This window comes from Ambystoma mexicanum, chromosome 4p, assembly GCF_040938575.1.
Source record: "Ambystoma mexicanum isolate Mex_15411 chromosome 4p, UKY_AmexF1_1, whole genome shotgun sequence".
NCBI lineage: Eukaryota > Metazoa > Chordata > Amphibia > Caudata > Ambystomatidae > Ambystoma > Ambystoma mexicanum.
This window is the reverse complement of record NC_090927.1, coordinates 667,754,294-667,777,389: the sequence shown is the minus strand read 5'-3', so window position 1 is coordinate 667,777,389 and position 23,096 is coordinate 667,754,294. Positions and strand designations below refer to the sequence as shown.

The 23,096-nt window shown below is 46.3% G+C and overlaps 1 protein-coding gene across 1 annotated transcript in view; it reads left to right on the top strand.

Moving 5' to 3' along the window:
• COL9A1 (collagen type IX alpha 1 chain) overlaps positions 1-23,096 on the top strand; it is a 334,451-nt gene that overhangs the window by 268,594 nt on the left and 42,761 nt on the right. The window contains exons 29-32 of the mRNA XM_069606207.1: positions 17,235-17,288; positions 17,937-18,008; positions 18,979-19,014; positions 20,022-20,066. Of these exons, the coding sequence (XP_069462308.1) occupies positions 17,235-17,288; positions 17,937-18,008; positions 18,979-19,014; positions 20,022-20,066 (207 nt within the window). The remainder of the gene's footprint in view (positions 1-17,234; positions 17,289-17,936; positions 18,009-18,978; positions 19,015-20,021; positions 20,067-23,096) is intronic.

The window sequence follows — 23,096 nt, the reverse complement described above, 5'->3', positions numbered from 1 at the left end:
TTCTTGGAAAGAATACAAATATTGTTAACAGCAAATCTTTTCAGAGTGGAATACATTATGCTAGTAAAGGTAATAATCCTGTTTTACCATACCATAGCTTCATGCTGAACAATTCAAAGTTTTCTGTCTATCACTTATTGATCTAGAAGGACCACTGTCCTGAGTCTTCTTGGCATGCACTTGTCACCCAAACTCATTCACTGGTCACATGCCATCATTTACAGTTACTTTATGTGAATCGTCACCCTGCTGTGTCACCTTGTCCCATACATTATTCAGTCTACACATTTGTTCCCAATCACTGGGTGCTTTGCCTCTTTCCCAGCAGTCTGCTTCCCTTGCTGGCCTCCCTGCTAACCTATGTACTGCTCAGATGCTCCATTCACTGCACTGCCTGCACACTCCCTGCTTAGCTTGCCTCACTCGATGGTCAATCTGCTGTGCTCACTGGTTACCTTTCTTCACTACGGCTCCCCCTCTTTCCCCTCACACATTCACCCTGCACCTTTCACTGGACACCTTGTCTCTTTCAATAGTCACTGTGTTACTTGCCACTAATGTATGTGTCCCACTCACTGGTTGGTTAGACCCTTTCACTGTCTTCTAATCCCATCGCATCTCTCTTCTAAGTGTACCTTTTTCTCTGGCTCTGTGTAATGTAGGCTTTGCTCTACCATATACACTGCTCTTATACACTGCACTTACTGCCTCATAACCTATCATTCCCTATCCCCTACATCAATGACTGGTCAACTCACCCCCTCACCATTCTTCACTCAACTGCCACATTGCCTTACTCACCCTTTGTAACTCATGCTCAGCCTTCCCCATGCCCTTCTTAGAGTGCTTCCTATACTGATCAGCCCGCCTCAACCACTGCTCGCTGATCAGCCTGCCTCAACCACTGCTCGCTGATCAGCCTGCCTCAACCACTGCTCGCTGATCAGCCTGCCTCAACCACTGCTCACTGATCAGCCTGCCTCAACCCCTGCTCACTGATCAGCTTGCCTCAACCACTGCTCGCTGATCAGCCTGCCTCAACCCCTGCTCACTGATCAGCTTGCCTCAACCACTGCTCGCTGATCAGCCTGCCTCAACCACTGCTCGCTGATCAGCCTGCCTCAGCAATCGCTCACTAATCAGCCTGCCTCACTGATCAGCCTGCCTCAACCCCTGCTCGCTGATCAGCCTGCCTCAACCCCTGCTCACTGATCAGCTTGCCTCAACCACTGCTCGCTGATCAGCCTGCCTCAACCACTGCTCGCTGATCAGCCTGCCTCAGCAATCGCTCACTAATCAGCCTGCCTCACTGATCAGCCTGCCTCAACCACTGCTCACTAATCTGCCTGCCTCAACCACTGCTCACTAATCACCCCGCCTCAACCATTGCTCACTAATCAGCCAGCCTCATACACTGCTCACTAATCATCCTGCCTCAACCACTGCTCAGTCTACTGACGAATTACATTTCTTGCCCAGAGCTGACTATGTAGACCTCAAATCCTAGTATATGTTCATCTAGGTATATTTAGCATATTATGGGGAAGATGGTCCAACATGAGGCACTCCTAATACATTCCAGAATATGGAAATCATGAATATAATCGGTTGGAATATGAATGTCATGAATTGTATCCAGAAAGATGTTGCTAGATGGCTGCCTGAGGTACAGCAAGTAGGACATGCAGTGTTTGCAATAGACACATGGCCCATTCCCACCGAGGAAAGAACTCTGGGCTGCAAATGTTGACTCTGAAAATGAGTACAAAGTGCATAGCTATTATGGTCTTTAACCAAAGATGTGTTATAGTTGGCGAGCGGGCTGATCCCCGGGGCTTGCAGCCATGCTTGCTGATCCCCCAGATAATCTTCATGTTCTACTAGTTTCTGTGTATGCAGCCATTGCTGATCATCGCTCTACAGTATGGAGACATGTGGAGGTGATGTGAGGGAGATATTTATTATGCCCCAGACCCATTATTGCACGGGCCTTCTGGTTATTTGACATAAAGAAGTCCACAGCTCAGAAATCTCTAGGCTACAGTATTTACAGGTCTGATCGATTGGACACCAGGAAATACCATCATTCTGAGAAGAGGGAATACACTCTCCTCTCCTATACTGCCAAGCAATACTTGTGGCTCTATATATTTTCTATGTGTGTCCTTCAGGCAGGCCAGAACAATCAACGGCTGTGTTATAAACAAACGCAGAACTCCAAGAAGGAAATGGAACTCTGATCTGAAATTGTGGTAATTGGAGACATTTTGTGAGGGGTTGGATGGGTAGGACATAAAGACCTTTTTCAGGATCAACACAGGATTGGTCAATATTGACTTTTCATAGGTTGGTTATCATATTGTTTGCAGCGACATAAGCACACATGCGAAACATTTAAGCAGTTAATGATAGTTGTGAAAATATTCCGCGAGAGCACACAGAGTTAGCATCTAGGGGGATCAGCACCCCCAAGGGTTCAATTTCAGCTGCAAATCAAACAATCTGATATCAAAGCTCTTTGAAAGGCACAAGTGGACATAGTACTGAAACAGAACACATGTAAGCCCTTTAATCTTAATAATGATGTAATTAATGCTATCACCATGCAGGTAAGGGGATAGAGAGATGGTAATCAGCTTAAGGAAATGAAAGATGTAAGTTGATCGCTGCTCTGGGGTCTCCAAGCAATTGTGGAAACCTTTCCAGAGTATTGTCAGGTGCTGCATAAGGAAAAAGACTTCTCAAACCATGAACAGATTCAGTATTATCTAGCCAAAACATCACTTGCCTGAATAGCCTCAGCCTTTCAGACTAAGATAAGTTTAGAATCTATATATCTTGTTTTCAAGAAAGAATTGTCGCCCCCAGAAAACCACCAGGGACTGATGGTTTGCCCTTGAGATTGACTTTACATTTTTTAATTTTATTTCCCTGATTTGTCAGTGAGCTGTGCGATAACGTGTTCAGAAACAGTGTGATATCCGAATCTTGGTAACATTTGGGAATCTGTACTTTTAAAGAAATATAAAGATCAATTTGACGGAGACACCTGGTGACAGATTTCCGGGTAGGCTGGGGTGGGTGGCTGGAGTTAGTGTGGAAAGCGCGAGAGGCAAGATATGAAACTTGAAACGTGGAGATCAAAAGTTCCCATTCTCCATGTGTTAATAGTATTCAAGGTGAGTAGAGTTAGGGAACATATAATTTCTTAGTTTCTTGCTCATGAGCCCGATACTGTGAGCGTGAGTCTCTGCGGAAAGCGGTGCTGTTGTGGGGTGGTCGTTGAGCTGGATGATGCTTGGTGTGAGAGAAGTGGGGTGGATTTCTTCAAGTGACCAGACTGCTGATGTGAGCGCTGGTTAGTGTACATAGTCTACAGTGGAAAGATTGAGAATGACGCGGAGTGAGTAAGTCGGGGGTGCTTGGCTGTTGTGGCACATGACTGTGGATGCTTGGTTACGTAAATATATTTTGAATACACAGCATGAAACACATTCTCCAGTTTCTTTGTGGTAATTGGAATCACTTGCAGGCAAGCGGATTTATTTCTCTTTTGTAATAAACTTGGATAGATTGTATCGCGTTTGAGTACCCTTAGTTGTACGGTTATGATGAGAAACCTCTTCTAACAGTTTATGAATTGTTTTGAATGAATAGTATTAAAAAGGCACTTTCTTGCTTATTTCTCAATTACTTTAAGTTCCTGTTAATATTAAGTTCCTTGGGTCGAAGGAATGTTAAGTTCCTTGGGTCGAAGGTGAAACATGATTTATGTGTTAGGGTAGGGTTTCATGTGTATGTATAATCTTCTCCATATGCGAGTCCCACAGCACTTTTTGCTGGACTTGTGGATTTTTGGTCTGTTCCCCTGAGTGAGTGAGAACCTTTCGGTTTCATGTAATAATGTCGCCACAAAAATCTCGCCATGCAAAAATATCGCCGAAAAATGGCCGTTTTTTTGTGGCAACATTATTGCATGGAACATGCGGGGGACACCCCCTCAACCCCCAAACTTTTTTTTTTATTTGTTTTTTTTGCCCCTGTCCCCATATATATGGTCACCCAAATATTATCGCCACAACATTTTCCCTCCAATATTATTTACGGCGACCATATATATGGGGATATTATCACCTGATACCAACCTTTCTCCAGACTCACTCAGTCGTTTACCCTATCCTTTGAGATACTTTGTAATTCCTTTTGTAACTCTTTCTTGGAGAAATGTTTTCCTCAAAGTTCCATGGAATCTGTCATTGACTTTTGCTAAAAACAGCCCTCTCTGTGCATTTTGGCTGGGAGTTATTTTTTGGTATTTTCCTTGTGAGGGGGGACATTAAGTATCCTTCCTAACTTTTATATTGTGAGATCAGCACACCCCACCTAATGTGGAGTGCCGAGGGGCTACATAGCATCCCCTTTCTCACTGCTCCTGTAACTTTTGGTTATGACTGGAGGCAGTGGTTGTTAGCCCACCTACTTTTGTGCAATATTTACTTCCAGGCTGTACTCACAATTGCAGTAGTGCACAGAAGGGTAAACATTAACCCAAGATGGTGACTGTATTCTCTGAGTGGTGTATTCACCACCCAGAGTTTAAATTGTGCAAGGGTGCTGATTGTCTGGGTTTCTGTATAAAAGGCATGGATACTGAGGCTGAAGACTAGCTGACCCCTGCAACAGAAGAACCAACTAGGAAGAAGAGGAGAAGCTGTCGGAGTAATCGCTGATATCTGACTCCTTCTTCCAAGCATCAGGAGAACTCAGGAGAACTCCGAAGAGGATAACTCTCTCCTTTCTCCAATCAGTCATCAAACAAACTGTATTTTGAGCCATCACACATGACGAGCTGTGACCTTCATGGGCTGCAAACTGCCAACACCCGTGGACCTGTGGCCACTGTGCAGTGCATCATCTTCCGAAGATTGATTCCTACAAGGACTTTGGTGAACTCCTTCTGAACCTCCAGAGGCAAAATTCCACTCTTTGAAGTCCCATCACCGGAGTGCTGGACCAAGATAGCGAGACGAACTGACCAGGAGATAATCGTTCTTCACTGGTGCTTCCCAAAAGATGCATAAACTACACAACCCCAAAGAATACTTTGTCTGAAGCCTCTTCACTCGACTGCTGCTGTGAGATCCACTCCAGTATCCTTTCTTCAGTCTGCCTGACCAAGAATCTGGTGACCGGCTCTGCTGCTGCTGCATCATGAAGGCATTGGGCTGACTCCTTCTTCACTCCCAAGGTACTGTGAGACTCTTGGTAGTTCTTACCTACAGTGGAATTGCTTCTCCTATGTTGCTGGAATGCTAATTTGTGTGTTTGGGAGTTTGCCCATACATGCCCAAGACTAGCACCTGTGAGTCTACAGGGTGACTTCTCTGAAGTCCCTGACTCTTTTTCCGACAAAGTCGTTTACTTACTTGCTACTTTAGACTTCCCCTCGAACTTATGAACTTTCTACAGCTGTGGCTTACCTGTTTTGCGCTCCAAACTGACTCTGAGCCACTCATAACTAGTTAGGGATGGACTTTTAAAGTGTTAGGAATTTGTGAAATTACTACCAAGTATTTACTTACCTTGTATTGGTTTTGTTTAATCTATCTTACCTGAAACAGTATTATAAACGTTTTTTACTTACCTTTGAATTGCATACTGCCATTCTAAAAAGCATTACACAGTGGTTTACATACTGTAAATAATGCCTTTATTTTCCCAAAGTTACTTAGTGTGTGTTATAGTACTTAGCTTTTACCTTTACCTTTGTGTATATATGAAATAAACCATGATGTTTATATAACTGTTAGTTTGTCAGTGTTTCTTCGGCCTATGTGTGTACAACAATATGTCCTGTCGCTGAAGCATTCCGGTTGAGGGATGTTATCTTGAGTGTGAGGTGGTGTCTACTATATCTGGGACAGATAATTAAGCAGTGCCACAAAGGCATTTTGTGCTTGTTTCTTGATGATTTCATGTCTTGTCAATTTTAAAATGATGTATCAATGGATTGGAGTGGTAACCCTGGTGTGTTTCCTTTTGCTAAGGTGAAGGATATTATACTGGGTATGTAGTGAAGTTTATTGTTGTCAGCCCAGTGGCATTATGGGTCTGCCCAATAACTCACTCAGACTCACGCTCACTAGTGGCGTTAGTATTCACATCTTCCAGGCAGCTACTTAAGGACTCCAGTCCAGCACCATCCACACTGCATTGAGGACGCTGCTGGTCACGTGACCAGGCCCTACCACTCACTAGCTCCATGCACCACCAGTTTTCACACCTTCCAGGCAGCTTTGTAAGGACTCCAGGCAGACTCTATTGAGTAGCCTATTGACCAGGCTCTGACACTCAGTTGCTTTGCCCACCCCCAGTTTTTCCACCTTCCAGGCAGCTACTTATGGACTCCACCCCAGCTCCAGGCAAATTGTATTGAGAAGGCTGCTGGTCATGTAAACAGTGCCTGCCACTCAGTTTCTCCACCCACCACCAGTTTTCGCACCTTGCAGGCAGATACTTTTGTATGCCAAGGCAGGTCCAGGTAGACTGCATTTGGGAAGCTGCTGGTCATGTGACTAGGCCCCGACATTCAGTTGATCCTTAGGGTCCTCCTCGCCGGCGTCCTCAGCAAAGGATGGACGAAGGGAAGGATCTCACCTGTCAGTGCCTGTTTGGGCCTGATATTGCCAAAGACCGGACCTACTATACTGCATTCACCTACAAAACAGTCACTACTACTACTTGTCAAAAGACATCAGCATCTGTCTCGTCAATCCACAGCCTATCCCCACCCGTGTTAGGTTTTGAATCGTCAAGAACCCTGAGCTGCCCCAGCAAGCTACCCTAGTAGAAATTAGCAATATTGTCCTTGCCCCATCCAACCCCCTTGGACCACACCCATACGCCCCCTCATGCTGACCAATGCTCACTCAGCAGTCGTCATGCCATAGAGATCCCCAACCTTATCTCATACAACAACCTCAATTCCCTCTTCATCACTGAAACACGGTTTACCCCGTCATATTTGTGGGATGTAGTCCTTCCCCCAATCTACTTCAACCAACATGCCAACTCAACAGGAATGTTAGGAGGCGGAATGACAATCATCCAAAGGAGTAATTGGCCATGCTCCATCATCATCTACTCCCAAAACAGGCTAGTTTGAATCACTTGCCTGCCGGTTTCCTTTATCTCACAAGGAATCCTTCAACTTCCACCTCATCAATCAGCAGACCACCTTACAGGAGTGACTCTTTCATTGCCGACATCTCCAACTTACTTTCCTCTGCCAAATTAGCACACACTAATAATGCCTTTCTTTGGAGATTTTAACGGTCCCAGAGTCTCACGCCGACAACCACACTCAAAGCACGCTTTTTGTACTGATTGGATCCATGGACCTTAAGCAAATTGTGCTGTCTATGATGCACAACAAAGGTGACACCCTCTACTTAGTCTTTACATCATTCCCCGTCATCACCTGTGCAGATCCTATTCCACTGTCGATCACCCACTCAACCACTGACCACAAAGTTCAGGCTAAACACCCCCTCACTCAATGATGATCATTTGAAACCTACCCCAGTCAATGAGCTAGAAGCAGTAAACTTCCCCGATTTCCCCACCAAAGAGAATGCCTCAGTCCTTTTAGAATTATTTAACAGCTCTAAGACCAAACAATCTGCCCCTTTGCACACCCTGGAGCTTGGCTACAAAAATAATTCTCAATCAGAGCCCTAGAGAAACAGTAGCGGAAAAACATAACCCTGGAGATATCATCAACTTAAAATCTCTCCTCGCCAACTGTACAATTCTGATTACTGAGGCCAAAGCTGCTTACTACTCCGCCAGCACAGCACACACACATGGCCACAATCAATGCTGCAGCACAACAATGAAGAGCTGGTAAATCACCCTGCAGCCAAGAGCAGCCCCTCCAATCAGAATGTAGGGCACAAAACCGCTGATGATGTGTCATTGGTGAGTTAATGGTTTAGTGCCTACATTCTGATAGGATGGGAGGTGCACAAAAGGGGTGTGGTAGTAGGTGTGCACAAAAGATTATCTGCAGGAGTGCTTCTGATGTCACACATTGCCCATTTATAGGCCGCCCACCCTACCTTTGTCTGTGGCCCCCCTACTTTTGTCTGTGGCCCCTTCTGTGCCCCCCCTAAATTTGATTCCTGGTGACGCTACTGGTTCATAGTAGAGCAGATATGCTGTTAACCTAGACATGCACTTTCTAAATATATTTTATGTACTGATGGGATTTATAAAAAATAATTTTGAAAGAAAATGTATAAAAGGCGGGGACAGTGTAGTCAAATGTGAAGAAGCAGTATCATGTTGTCCTGCAGCTTGCAAGAGATTGTGAAGGAGCTGGATCAGAGGGTCTTCCAGGAGCCCGATGTCTTGGGTGATTGGTGGGGAGGAAAGGAGGGCTAGGCCATGATGCTGAGTTGTTGAGCAACAGGCGGTGCTTTAGCAGAGATGTTGATGACAATCAGCTGCAGCCTATTTGATATGATTTGATTTTTTGTATTTATAGCGCGCACATGATGAACTTAATCGTATTTAGGCGCAGATGACAAAAACAAAGGTAGAGTGTATAAATCAACCAGATCCCCTGAAATCAACCAGATCCCCTGAAAAACAGGGCTGTCTACCTAAAGAGGAAGGTTTTCAGTGCTTGGCGGAATTGCAGAAGAGAGCTCCTGGTCCTAAGTAGCAAAGGTAGAGAGTTCCACAACCTAGGGCCAAAGACAGAAAATCTTCTGTCACCTCTGGAGGTATAGGTTGAGTGGGGAATGATCAGAAGATGACTGTCACTAGAGCGTAATTGTCTTACTGGGTGGTATGGCTGAATTAGCTCTCTCAGATACAGTGGGGCAATGCCATTTATGCATTTAAGAATAATGCAGGCTAGCTTAAATTTAATGCGGTCAGCAATTGAGAGCCAGTGTAGCTCTCTCCGATAGGATGAGACATGGGTACATTTACCTAATTTAAATATCAGTCTGATGGCCGCGTTCTGGGCTCTCTGAAGTCGCTGAAGTTGTTTGGAAGGGATGTCCATCAATTGACTGTTACAATAGTCAAGGTGGGCGCTAGTTAGCGCCTCTACCACAGCGGCGTGGGCCTCTTTGGGAATGTAAGGAACTGCCTGGCGTAGCATTCTCAGAACAAAATAGACTGCTTTTGTCTTTGCTCCCACCTGTGTTTCACTCCCCAGGTCTTCTTGCCACATACATCCCAGATTTTTAATTTTTGAAACAAATTGTACATTTTTACCCAGCAGTGTTGGAACAGGCAGTTTTTTAGCTGCTGTCAGCAAATGCTTAGGACCGAATAATATAAGTTCGGTTTTAGCAGCCTTAAGCTGTAAATAGTTCTTTGACATCCAGCTGCTTACCTCTGGGTATCATCGGCATATGAATGGAAGTCCAACCCATACCGTTTTAGGATTTCCAAGAGGGGTCTAATATATAGATTAAACAGTAATGGTGACAGGGAGGATCCCTGTGGGACTCCACCACTTAGACAGATGAGGTTCGACAAAAACTCTCCCAGTCTCACATGCTGCTGACGATTAGTCAAAAAAGACTTAAACCATTTCAATGCTGAGTCTGAGACTCTTCCTACCTCCTGTAGTCGTTCTAGGAGGATTTCATGATTCACTGTATCAAAGGCCGCATACAGGTACAACATCACCAAAAATGTACGCTCCCCTGATCTGCGGCTTCAATAGTTCATCCTGTACTACTAGGAGGGCTGTCTTCGTTCTGAATTTTGTTGGAATACTGATTGGAGTTTATCTAGCAATAATTCATATTCAGCAAACTCCTGGAGCTGGTTGGTAACCACCTTCTCAAGAATTTTAGCTGGCCAGCACAGTCCTGCAATGGGACGATAATTTTGCAGAACCTCTACGTCCAGTGATGGTTTTTTTAATAGAGGTGAAACTATAGATATTTGGTACAGTTGCAGCACATCCAATTGTATTGTGTGGAGTATATGGTGTAAGTCAATGGTGCTCACATTTTCAAGAGGGTGTGCAGAGATGTTCAGTGATTGTTTATGTCATCATATAGCATATATGTGACACGTGTTGCCATTGCAGAGTGCCTTGGAGACCCATTTTATGCATTTGGTAATTGGCTGCACGAGATGCCCCTGATTTTGTGAAAGGGCCAAGTGAGCTGAGGTGTGATATTCGGATTTGTGGTGGCAGCCACTGTGTCTCCTGTCTGATCAGGTGACAGCTGCCGATCCCTGCTGCACCTGCAGACGTGGCAACAGAAATGCTTGCAGTTGTGGCAGAGGATATTGCGAGAGTTCCAGAGGTGCCAGGGATATCTGTTATCTGGGCACCCATTGGGGTGAATCCTGAGCTGGGAGCAGAGTAGTTTTGTGTCTGCAGGGCTGGGGGAGGGCTGAGGGATGCAGTATCAGGATAGTTTGGGGCTCCTACAAGTCAATTACTTTTTTTTTTTTATTATTCATAGTTGTTTTGGTCTTGATCGCAATCTAGACCTTTCAACTTTTCAATAAAAGGGAAATATTAAAAGTCTTGTATACAATTTTAAAAGAAATGTGCACATTTAACAAATATTCTAAATATTAGAAGTAGATAGCACAGCCAGAATAATTAGATCTTTTGCAGATATAACAGATGAATACAATGCTCTTCATGGGATTTCATTAGTACATTTTACACATTAGCTCACTCGTAACTCAATTTTGTGACAGTGCATACATCGGAATTTTGAGCTGGTGTAAATAGTTGACTATGGCATATCTCACTGCTTTTCTATTAGTATGAAATAAAGCGACCCATAGCTTTTCTGAGGTCAAAATCTCTTGGTCCACAAACAAAGGTTCGAAATGGGCGCAGCGCACTGGCAATAGTAGAACATTCTGTACATAGATGACGAAGAGTTTCTGGTTGCTGATTACAGAAGCGGCAGGGCGATTGGCTATCACCATTGCTCCGCTGATTCGCCACTGCGTTGGTCAACCACAGATTTAATCTAAACCTCATGAATCCATTCCGATGGTATGTGTTAGGAGATCTCACCAAGTCAATTACTGCAATGTGGTTTTGGTGGTTGGACAGTGTCTGCAGTTCCGTGCAAGATGTTCATGGTTTCGGCCGGCGAGGGTCAGGCCAAATGGCATCAAATCGATCAATCTTAGGTCGAGGGCATGTCTTGGTGTAAGATAGTGGGACCAAGGACACGTGGCATGTGACTCTGATATTAGAGTGCTCTTTGTAATTTTGTAATTGGTTATTTATAACGCGCTTGATACCCAGAGGTTTCTAAGCATGGACCCGGGGATCGAATCTGTGTTTCTCCGTGTCGTCTTGCTTCCAAGGCGGCCCCTGAGCTATCCTCCCGAGACAATTATGCATGGGGTTGTGCATTGCAGGCAATCGTCTCCCGCTTCCCTTCCATGCAATATGTAAGCCAAAGTGAAAGAAAGACTCACAGAATGCCGCCGCACCCATCATGCACTCTGTGCTGGCGGTTCTCCATTTATACACTCAAAGGATCAGCACCACACGCAAACCTAACGTGTGGGTGTGTGTGTGTGCGCACAACACCCTGCACCTTACTTTCTCACTTTAAGGAAGTGAGAAAGTGTGCAATGCAGAAAAGTGGTAACTGCAATATTTAATCTGCTTTGTATGGCTTTTGGTTGAGCAATGCATTGCTTTTGGAAAAAGGTTGATGTTTGCTGACACAAAACAGATTAATAAAGAAAAAAACCTGCTGTTGAACTAGATACACACTGCTTTTTTATGAATCCTAGAAAACATACTGTTAAGCTCTTTGAATCATTTGATCTCTTTTGCACTGTAATTGGTTTGTCATTTTACACAAAAATAATTAGGCTTTGCTCGCCACTTTAGTTAATTGCAGAGTGTGTCGGTTTCGGAATGCGATTGAGATGGCGTGCGCGGCGGGCGGCCATGCAAGAACATCCCACGCTCTTCACAGGGGGGGGGGGCAGTCAGTCCGCGGGGCGCACGGTGCTTCCCACCTTCTGTGCTTGAGCTCGGTTCCGTCTTTTCAAGCCTGGCTTCACCGCCATTATGGAAAGGCTGCACGTTTGCTCTCGTTATTTATGTTGAACTGAAACATGTGTTAAACAATTGTGACTGGGAAGGAACATATTGAATATTATGAAAGACGGGCCCGCTGTTCGGTTGTCAGTACCCTGTTGGTGCAGCATAACCGTGTCCTTTGTAGTCACACATTATGCTTTTTGTTGAATAAAGGCCCTTCTGGTCCATTATGGAGTAAGAATGAATTGCTCTGCATGTTAAAGCTGGAGCTTGGTGAGGCTGCACTACTCCAGAATACGTATTCTAGTTCTTTTCTAGTCATGCCCACCTCTTAAGTCAGACATCTGATTTCATATGATTCATTTATATAGCGCACACAACAGACTTAACTGTATCAAGGCGCACGATGCTGCATACTACAGACAAAAAGAAACTGGGGAAGGGATTTTAGTCCTCTAATCTCGAAAGGGAGGCTGTTCCATAGTCTGGGGCCGGGTACTGCAAATCTACGATCTCCCCTAAAAACACAGGAAGAGGTGGGTAATATCAGTAACAGTTTGTCAGCAGACCGAAGTGCCCTTGTGGGTTGCTATCTGCTGATTGTGTCCGCCAGATAAGGGGGAGACAGATTGTTTAAGCATCAATCCTGTCCCCCACGGCCAGCCAATGAAGGGAGCAGCGCAGGACTGTGATGGGAGAAAACGTACCTACTCTAAACACAGAAGTAACTGCAGCATGTTGTGCTTCCTGTAACCGCTGATGTTGTGTGAGTGGGGTACCTGCAAGAAGGCTGTTGCAGTAGTCTAATTGTGAGTTCACGAGAGCTCCAACACCCACTGCATGGTGACAACACTATGATGTTCTTTCTCTGGCATACATTTCGCCCCATGCTTGGATGCCATCTTATGCCATCGTCTGCCAGGTCCTGTGGGCTATGCTCACAGAGCAGGGTCCTATTCATGCTGTTACAGAAGCCCAGTCTCGCCATAAGCCTGGTGAATCCAGACCGGGTTTCTCAGCCAGAGGCGTAGACAGGGTAGGGCCTGAACGGGCAAGACCCGCCAAACTGTGTAAATACCCACTCAGCAGCGCTGTGTGGGCATGGACTGATCCTACTTTCACTGCGCTGGGCCCAACTACGCTCGCTTCAGGCCCATATGTTAGACAATCCCGGCTACGCCTCTGGCAACTTCTGGCCCACATTTATACAGATGGGCTGCGACCGGGCTCGAACGGTCTCTTGGGACTTCTGTGACATCACACAGGATGCCATCGAACTGCTGGGTGGCCAGATACACCCGGATATGCATGGGCTCGTTTAGTTTGGCCTACCAGAATCATGAAGACACCACCTGGAGTGGAGAAAGCATTGTCGCATGAATGAAGGTGGAAAGGGTAGGTGCAAAGGCGTTACACCTGTCCAAACGGCCCCATTCACACGGTGGGGCATTTTCATTCTATTTGAAAGCAGAGGGCAGGGGCAGAAAAGGAGTTACGCTTCCACCTCCCTTTTACCCTCCGTCTTCAAAAACAATTTGGTTTTGTTACTGCATTAGATGTTCATGCTGGGGTAAAACCAATGATTTCCTATGTAATCTGCATGCTTTTTATTCCAGCAGACGGGCTGCAGAGGAAATCATTGTAAACGCTGCCTGCTGTGAATATATGGCAGGCAGCGTTTATTCATGTTGCACTGTGGAGTGCAAAAGAGAGGCCTAACGACGCTTCTGCATCACTTTACACTTCTCTTTTGCAATCTGCAGTGCAAATGACGAGAACTGCCAGGAGGGGGCCTTTTTGCACATAAGTGCAAGCATAAGCCGTCCCCCTCTGGTCAATGTACTCTCATATTTAAAATGAGCTCCTACTGGAGCTCATTTTAGGCTCCACGTTACGGAATCGGCAGCATAAAAGCCTTGTATAAAGCTTTAACGCTGCTGATTACCGTCACGGCTCATTTTTGTCCACTTGCACGGTGGATAGGAGGGGCGGAATGCAACTTGCGTTTCCACCACCTCCCTTCCTCTCCGCCATAGATATGCTTCAGCATTTGGGCTGGTCTGCATTGTCATGCCAGCACAAATGCTGGGGATCCCCATGCGGTCGGCCTGCTTTATGCACCAGCAAAAAGCAGGCAGACCCCGTAGGGATCCACTGTAAACGTTGCCTGCCATGCGTACGTGGCAGGCAGCGGTTACTTCAATTGCACGGTGGAATGCAAAAGTGCAGTGGCAAAAGTGGTGCACAAGCTTGTACATCGTCTTTTGCACTGCACTTTTGCACTCCCCCACGCAAATTACCAAGATTTGACGGCAGGAGCCGTTTACATTGCAGTGCTAAAGTAGCGGCTGTGCGCAGCCAAATTACGAGCTCATTTAAAATGAGCTCCCATTGTGTTTTTGCCATAACCACAAAGTCCTGCACATCTTGGAGTAAGGTTCGCCTAATTTATTGCAGCACGTAACATGGGTGCCAGGAGGATTGAAAGTCTGTGAGGAGCCTAGCACTGCCCTAGCGACACATTTTATGTGCTGGGCTTTGCCCAGTTGCAGGACTTCCAATCCTGAGTGCGCAGTATACACACAGGTATTGACGCTGAGCTTCTCCAGATTATTTCATAGTTTTCACTGTTAGGAATGAAAGAGGGCGCATTCAGAAGCGAGACAACGAAATTGTGGTCTTATTTTCATGTGCTCTATTTCATGATTTGATATGAAAGTTTATTTATGACGCGCTTAATACCCAGAGGTTTCTAAGCGGGACCCAGGGATCGAACCTGTGTTTCCCCGTGTCGTCTTGCTTCCAAGGCGAGCACGTTGCCCCTAACATATCCTCCCAAGACTATATCTAGCGTAATCTGAGAAATGGGACCTGGACAGTAAACAAATGAACCTTAACCAACTAAAAATAATTGCCTAACTTAATTCACTTTCTTTAAGGAGGCATAACACGAGCGCTTTCCCTGGTGACTGATTTTCTTCTGACAGGGAATCTATCAGAAGTAGTGGGCAGCGACGGCTTCTGGGCTCACCACTCCTGTGGTCAGGTTTTTGTTGTTCACTGCATGATGTGGTGCCAGTGCCGGATTATCCATTAGACCAACCAGGCGCCAGCCTATGGGCCCCACTCCTTTTAGGGACCCAGCAACAACGGACCAAAATAAAGCGGTGCAGAAAATTAAAAACGTATTAGGAGATATTTTGAGGGGGGGGCCTGACATTACGAATGCATAGGGGGCTCCACAGGGTTTAATCCGGCACTCTGTGGTGCAAAGCATGGCAAACTGGGCTTTCTCTGGGTACCGGCGGTACCTGCAATTTACACCGTATCAAGTGTTGAGCACTCTGAGATCAATGCCATGAGCTTATGGTGTTCATCGGTAATGGCGGCTGCTTTGTAAAAACATGGTGACCGGAGTTACACGGGACAATCCACGGGGATCCCAGCCTTGCCACCCACATCTAAACTTGCTGCATGCAGAGACACTGGCAGATTTTCTGCTGAGAGAAGGAAAGCCCATGGAGTGATTTCCTGCTTCCCGCTTCGGTGTGTGCAGTAAATCCCATCAACACGGGATGTAGGCGCAAATAAACGCTCAAAGCGTGGGCCTGATTTACAAAAGCGTTTTACAATGGGGCAATCTCATTGAAAAATGCTTGTAATCGGGAAAACAGAAGGAGACCATGGGCCGATTCATGGAATTTTGCCCGGTTCAAAGTGAATTTGCACTGCTGAAAAGTGACTTTGCACTGCTGACACAAACCCTGATTCATGGAACAGTGCAAAGTGTATTTTTGCAGTGCAAAGTCCGGGCAAAGTCGTTTTGTACTGCAAAAATGACTGTGCGCTGATTTTGGACAGAATTTGCACTGCAAAAATACACTTTGCACGGTTCTGTGAATCAGGGTTTGTGTCGGCAGAGCAAAGTCGCTTTTCAGCAGTGCAAAGTCACTTTGAACCGGGCAAATATTCCATGAATTGGGCCCATAGTCTCTGACGAAAGTATAGAATTTTCCCTCAAGCAAGTTAAAACGGATGAAGCATGGCAGTCACTCCCGTCAACACAACCAGTAAAATTGCCTGGAGCAGGATACCCCAATGTGGTATCCATGATAAACCGCAGACGTGGAGAGTGCACAGAATAGGCAATCGCGGACTTTATAGACAACATTCATACACATCATTCTCTACCATGTCCCTGAAAGGAAGTGGTGAGACTGAGTGGACCTGTTCAAAGCTTAACTCACAACTAATCAGAAAGCTGATCTCTGATCTCGAAAATACCCAGTGTTTCCGCCATCCGGCAATACTTGCAGAATCACCTGTGTAGGCAGTGGTCGAAGTGGGCGGGAGCGGTTGGGAGCGGTGCTCCTCTACATTTATATTTTACGTTTTACTGTTCCTATACTTTTATTTTTAAAACAACCGGTTCTGGAATGGTTTGGTTTTAAAATAGAAGTGTAGTAAGAAGTTGAAGCTTGCACTTCAGTGCAGTGTACAGAAAGTCCGCTTAAACAGCAGGTGTGTTTGGTTGGGGGTTTGGATTGCATGTGGGAGGGGGCGTGGCGATGGGGTTTGTGGAGAGCGGGGGCAGGACAGCAGAGGACACAGATCAACTACTTCTTTTTGTACACTTCGACTGCTGTGTATGGGCGTGGCCTTGGGTGGCACGCGCTACCCCTGGAATCTGATTGGCCACCGGAGGTGAAACCCGCGTGTGTGCGTGTGTACGTGTGCGCGCTTTTACTTCATGCCACCCCTGCATAAGTCAGTGCCACACTTGGACCACCCCAGTCGAAAGAGCCTGGACACGCCATATTCTGGGTCACCAGGTCCGGCAGTGGACAAAAGCATCACCAGGTGGTTAAATGGACAGTGTGTGGCGAACAATAGAAATGATTCCCTCGCGCACAGAGGGGATCACACACCAGGCAGCTCCTACTTCCCGGCTCCTTATTATGTAAATATGCGCTTCCTTGTCCCGGTGCAAATTATGACCAATTCTTGCAATAGGGCGGTATATTTAGAATGCAGATAGAGGTATTTTAGCCTAGCGTGACACTTTAATTATGCATGACAGTTTGACTTGCTCCCATCTTGCAGGTGTATGTCTGAATCAAATTGCATTATTTCTCATTAACATGTATTTTTGTCTCCTAAAAAGGGTGACCGAGGCGAGCCAGGCCCCATTGGCCCACCAGGCCCACCAGGCAAACTGGTAAGGAACTCTTCTCTCCTTCCTACAAACTGCAGGAGCACATCCTGAATAACTGAGTCCATTGACACCGGGGTCCAGCTGGGCAGACGACTTCACGCGTGTTTGTTTGCCCTTCGTGTGCACAGATTCCCAGAGGGTAGCTATATTTAGCTTCCTCGAAGAGTGGTGGCCCTGGCCCACGGAGTTATTGTATGCATGGCGAGTGCCTAGAAGCGATATGCAACGCTATGTTGAATGCACGTGCAATTCTTTGAGAAGGTTTGTCTCTTCAGCATATGAGCCACGTTTCTGAAGGGGCCGAGGGATAGACATGCCCCTGTGCTTGCGAGGGTCTGGAAGTAATAAGCGGCCTCCTGAATGCCCCCTTTCAGAGCTTCGCACACAGTGTTGACACAGTTTGAACAGGGCCGCAGTTAAAGACCTCAAAGAACCTACTGTTCGCACAGGAATGCAAGCCAGGGGGGTTGAGGGTCACACGGGGGGAGCGGGAGCGGGCGGTGTTTTCCAGATATTTAGTTTCTCCCATACAGCTAGTCACCATCTAATCCGCTTTTTAACGTGTGACATACCTTTCGGAATGACTGTTTTAATCTTTTCAGAAGAGACGCAGAGAGCGTATTCCTACTTCTAATCTTGGTGTCTTTGCAGGGTCCCATCGGCGCCCCTGGGTTCATCGGCCTGCCGGGCCCTCCAGGTCTTCCTGGCCTGAAAGGTGACAGGGTGAGTGCATTTCTAAGGATACGAGTTATGTTCGCTGGCACTGCTGCGAATAAAGCAACACTAGTGCCTAGAAGCGCTTCCAAAGTGTCCTTCGTTCCTGCGTTCTTTTTCAGTGTTTGCCAAATCCAAGGCATTAGATATCACTTGCTTTGTGAAAGATGTGTGACTGTCCATGCTTCTGTGTTTCACAACACCTCACTTTTTGTCGCTGCTTTTCCTGGCATGGAGATGTACGTCCTGTTCAAGCAGTGCATTATGGGAGAATGCAGAACAGTGGCACCAAACTTCATGCAAATGTGCAAATTGCGCTACCTTCAGAAGATAGATATTTAAAATCATGAGCTGCTGATAGCGTTTAAGGAATGTTACACAAGCCTTGCAAATTGTACCCACTGGCTGTTTCTAGTTTGGGCGACATAGGGCCCGATTCATGGAATATTTGGCCGGTTCAAAGTGAATTTGCACTGCTGAAAAGTGACCTTGCACTGCCGACCCAAACCCTGATCTATGGAACCGTGCAAAGTGTATTTTTGCAGTGCAAAGTCCGGGCAAAACCATTTTTAACTGCAAAAATTACTATGCGCTGACTTTCCCGGATTTTGCACTACAAAAATACACTTTGCCCTAATCCCTGTGTCTGGCTTCCAGTCTGCTAAGTATCCGCAAAGAACTGAAATCAGATCTTGCAGATGATTGCTTATTCTTTTATATGTGATGCTTGTAATGTTGTTGTGTCTGTTGTGATTTATAAATGTGTGCAACCCTCTATGTGCCAAACCGCAAGGTTCGAGCTAAACCAAATGCTTGCAAGAAAATCATTTTTCTAAATCCGAATGCATCCCATTGGCCTCTGTCAGCAGGGTGGGGCGGGTCGGGCATGGCAAGAGAGGACTCTAGTGTCCTCTCATCACTACTGCACGTGCTCAATTAGCTGCACTGATAAGTTACATGTCTGTCATTTTATGTCTAGGGCGGCGTAGGCGAGCCAGGTCCCGCCGGAGAACAGGTGGGTGTTTTATGCTATATTCCTAGTAATTGAATATTTATATATATATATATATTTTTGCATTTATAAAACTCACAAGCAGCCGGGGGCATCGTGGTGCTCTTACATAGATGACGACTTAGTTACAGGGAACATACATAATGTGTTTGCATATTGACATTACATACTACTAGTGAAGGGTACAGGTTCAGACAAATAGCAAAGTGTTGATGGCTTTTCGAAAAACGAGGTGTGATGATTCTCCTCTAAGGGAGAGCGGCAGGGAGTTCCATTGCCTCGCTGAAAGGAAGGGGAAACTAGCGCTGCCCAATCTGGCTCGTTTCACTTTCGGGACTATAAGTCGGTTAGCTTCAGGTGTTCAGGTTGGTCTGGAGCAGAGGGATCTGTTTACTCTCTGCGATAGGTAGGGCGGGGCTGTGTGGTTGATGCACTTGTGGGTTAAGGCACAATGGGCTTCATTCCGACCCTGGCGTTAACCAAGGCGCTATTAGCGCCTTGGTTGACGCCGTTATTTTTCCGACTCCGCCATGGTGAATGGCGGAATTACCGCCCCATTCCAAGGTTGGCGGGGGCGGTAATTCCCCATTCACCATTCACCATGGCCCCTTCCCCATTCCCATTTTTGGCCCATAGGGCTCAATGGGAATGGGGAAGGCGCTAATTACGACACTGTAAATTACGGTGGCGTAATTAGCTCCTAGGTCCCTTTGCGGGTTGGTTTTTTAACGCCTGCAAAAAGCAGGCGTTAAGTACCAACCCGCAAAGGGAACTCGGAATAGGGCAGTAAGGGTTTAACGGCACCGGTCTCGTTACCGGTGACCGTTAACCCTTACCGCCCTACTCGGAATGACCCCTAATATATTTATGTCATTACATTCATAGCTGGCTGCTAGAGATAGAATACATCAATTGAATTATGTGACAACATGTAAAAAGCTGCTAATGAATCCAAAAGTCAATGGGGAAATAGAAAATGCACTGATATTTCTATTATGTTTGTCCTTCAGGGTGCGGCCGGAGAAGAAGGAATTGCCGGAGAAAAGGGCGATCAAGTAAGACACTATTGATAATGCTGTTGCTTCTTTTTCCTGACGGGCCTCTTCTGCTGGTGAAGGAGAGCAGCCGACATACATTGTGGGGCTCCTCGCCGCTTTCCATTGCTGTTGTCTCTTGATTCACAAGAGAGACGTGTCGCCGGCGCTCGACGGTGAGGGCTGTGCGCGCTGTCGCGGAGTTGTACGCAGCTCTCTCCTCGCCTTCAGGGATTGCTTGCCCATGTGTGAGCCCTTTTTGAGATGACGCCACACCAGGCTGTTTTGGTGGACAATGGGAGATGCTTTTTATGCCAGCAAACGTGAGGTCTCAATGTCATATTATGCCTTTCGCCACTGGCACGAATGAAAAAATAAGGGCACATTCTCAGAGGTAAGGAATCACTCAAATGGTTCATGACTAGTGTATGTTTCGCATAGATGTCAACTTTTCACAGTGGGCTCAAAGGTCACTTGTGCATTGTGCCACTCCCATGGCCCGCACAACAAATATGTAGATCACTTGCATACCTCCACCCACCTCACCAAAAGGACAAAGGGTGCTGTGCACCCACCACATTGAGAACAATTGCATTAGAATTAGAAACAAACACATTTTGCTTTCATTTATCATTTTATTATAGTGTTTAATAGTGTGTGTATAAGTGTATTTGCTGACTGCGGGGACGCTAATAGCTTATTTCTTTTTGGCAATGAGTCAGCAAAGCTATACTTTTTATTTTATTTTGGGCTGCCAAATCTGAACATTTTAAGAGGCCACAGGAGGCTAAAGCGCTGCGATTGTTTGGCAGGGGCCGGCCTCAGCAAGGCCATTGTAGATGAAAAGCTCGCTTTGCATCCTAGCGGACCAGTACTTTAACCGCGGGATGACCTTGTTTCTCTGCCTGCCTTGCTCGCGGGTTTCCCCTACGCCTTTGCGGCTTCGAGGGTGTTGTGCGTTTCTGCGGGCCAAACCCACGAGTCGCGGGTCAGTTGACGGCTATGGTTGCGTCTCGCAGTGGTTGTGAATTATAACTGGTCATGGAAGCCACTGGAAATCATATGCAAAATGTGCGTCACTCGCACATCGCAGAACCTAGAGATGGAACTGGGAACAATTCACAAAGAAAGTGCATTGCACAAGCATTGCGCCAGCCACACATTCATATGGTCGCAGCACAAGAATGAAAAGGGATTAGCTGGTAATCCAGTTTTCCTCTTGCCAACAAATAAAGTTACCCTAAGCACTGTTCCTTTATACGGCCACACTGCCAATATTAACCCGTTTGGGGTCCTAAACCATACTTGGTGCATCATTGATCGCACCCAGACCGATGAAGTTGTGTGCATGTAAAATGCACTGAACATTGTTTGTGAAAACTGTGTGCTCACTAGCATGTGCACTGTCCTCCAATGACTTCTCTCTGAAATTCCCCTGGAAACAAGTGAATACTGTATCCGTGTACATTGCACACTTGTAAATTACATGTGTGCTCTTGGAACTCATTGTTTGGGAGTCGTGTAGAAAAGGGCCTCATGTGCACATTATGACCCTCATTATAAGTTTTCCTGTATCCCGCGGCTATTGCCGGCCGGGTACTGTCAAACTGCCCTACCATTACCGGCACCTGATATCCCGTTATTACTGGGATATTCCAGGTGTCGGCAACAGTGGAAAATCCCCATTCCCTGGAGTGCCATCGGACTCCATGGAAGGGATTGCCTGAATTACCAGCACAGGTATTACCAGTGCCGGTAACTCAGGCATTTATTTTCCGGAGGGGTCCCAATCATTCACCCTGCCCCCCCTTGAAAACTTGTGTTTTGCTGGTGCGGCAAAAGTGCCTGTGCCGGAATTAACAGCAGTTTTACCGCACCAGCAACACTGTGATGAGGCCCAATGACTTTTTCCAGGCATAAGTCACAGTTATTAAATTAAGAACTTATAACATGTTTGTAGCTCATCCCCATAGTCTATGTGGTATCTCTTGCTCCGAATAATATGGAGCACTATGGTGGTCGCCCTGAATGCTGCTGTATCGTGAGGCACACCCCTTCCTGTACGTCTGCCCTCAATGCGGGACTGCTCTCAGCCTCTCACAGTTGCTCCTCTCTCTCTAGATGGGTGTTTACGTTTAGTTCACACTTTTCAGGAGGATCCTTGATATTATTTATTTAATTTAAAGCATTGCCCCTACCCAGAGGGTCTCTGAACTCTTCACAAAGCTCAGGAGGAGGAGAAAAGAAGTTACAATGTTTTTCAGAAAAGGATAGGAAGATCAGGATGGATAAAGGGTGGTGGGGAAAGGGCTCGGGCTGGGTTAGGTGGGGGCAAGAGTAGGCCATGATCTAGATGTCTTTGGTCTACACGAGCAAGTATAGTTTAACATCCATGTCAACGTTCAGGCTTCCAAGCCTATAGTATCTGTCAGTGGCTTTCCCATTTCTAATGAAACATACATTTTTTGTCAGCATGTTTAACACAGTATTATGGGCCTCATTATGACTCTGGCGGTAGCCGTACCGGCACGGCTGCCGCCGGAGTAATTATTTTTCTGGCGAAGAAAATCCCCATTCCATCGAGTCCCATTGGACTAATGGGAATGGGGAGGATGGATGCACCTGCACTGTGCGCAACAGTGGCGGTGCATCTGTCAAGGTCTGCGAGTCGGCTGGCGGGCTGAAAGGCACCCGGTCGCAGAACTCGTAGTTTGCCAGTCCGGAAACAACGGTACTGGCAAGCTTTCCGGTACCGTTGTTTCCGGCCCGGCAAACTCGTAATGAGGCCCTATGTGTTCTATTTTGCTCGCCGGGATTGTTTTGGCCATTCTTTCATATTTACATCACATAATATGCTAGCATCTTTCTATCCACTTCTTTCTGCCTCTGATGAGGATATCGCTAATGGGACCGCCGGTCTACGAGCCTCCTGTGCCAGGGAGTTCCCACTGTCTGTAAACTCGTTTCCTCTCTTCCTAGCAAGCTCTGCCACTGCTTAATGGGCTGGTAGCTGGCTAAGGAAACACTACACTCAAACATGGTTACACACTG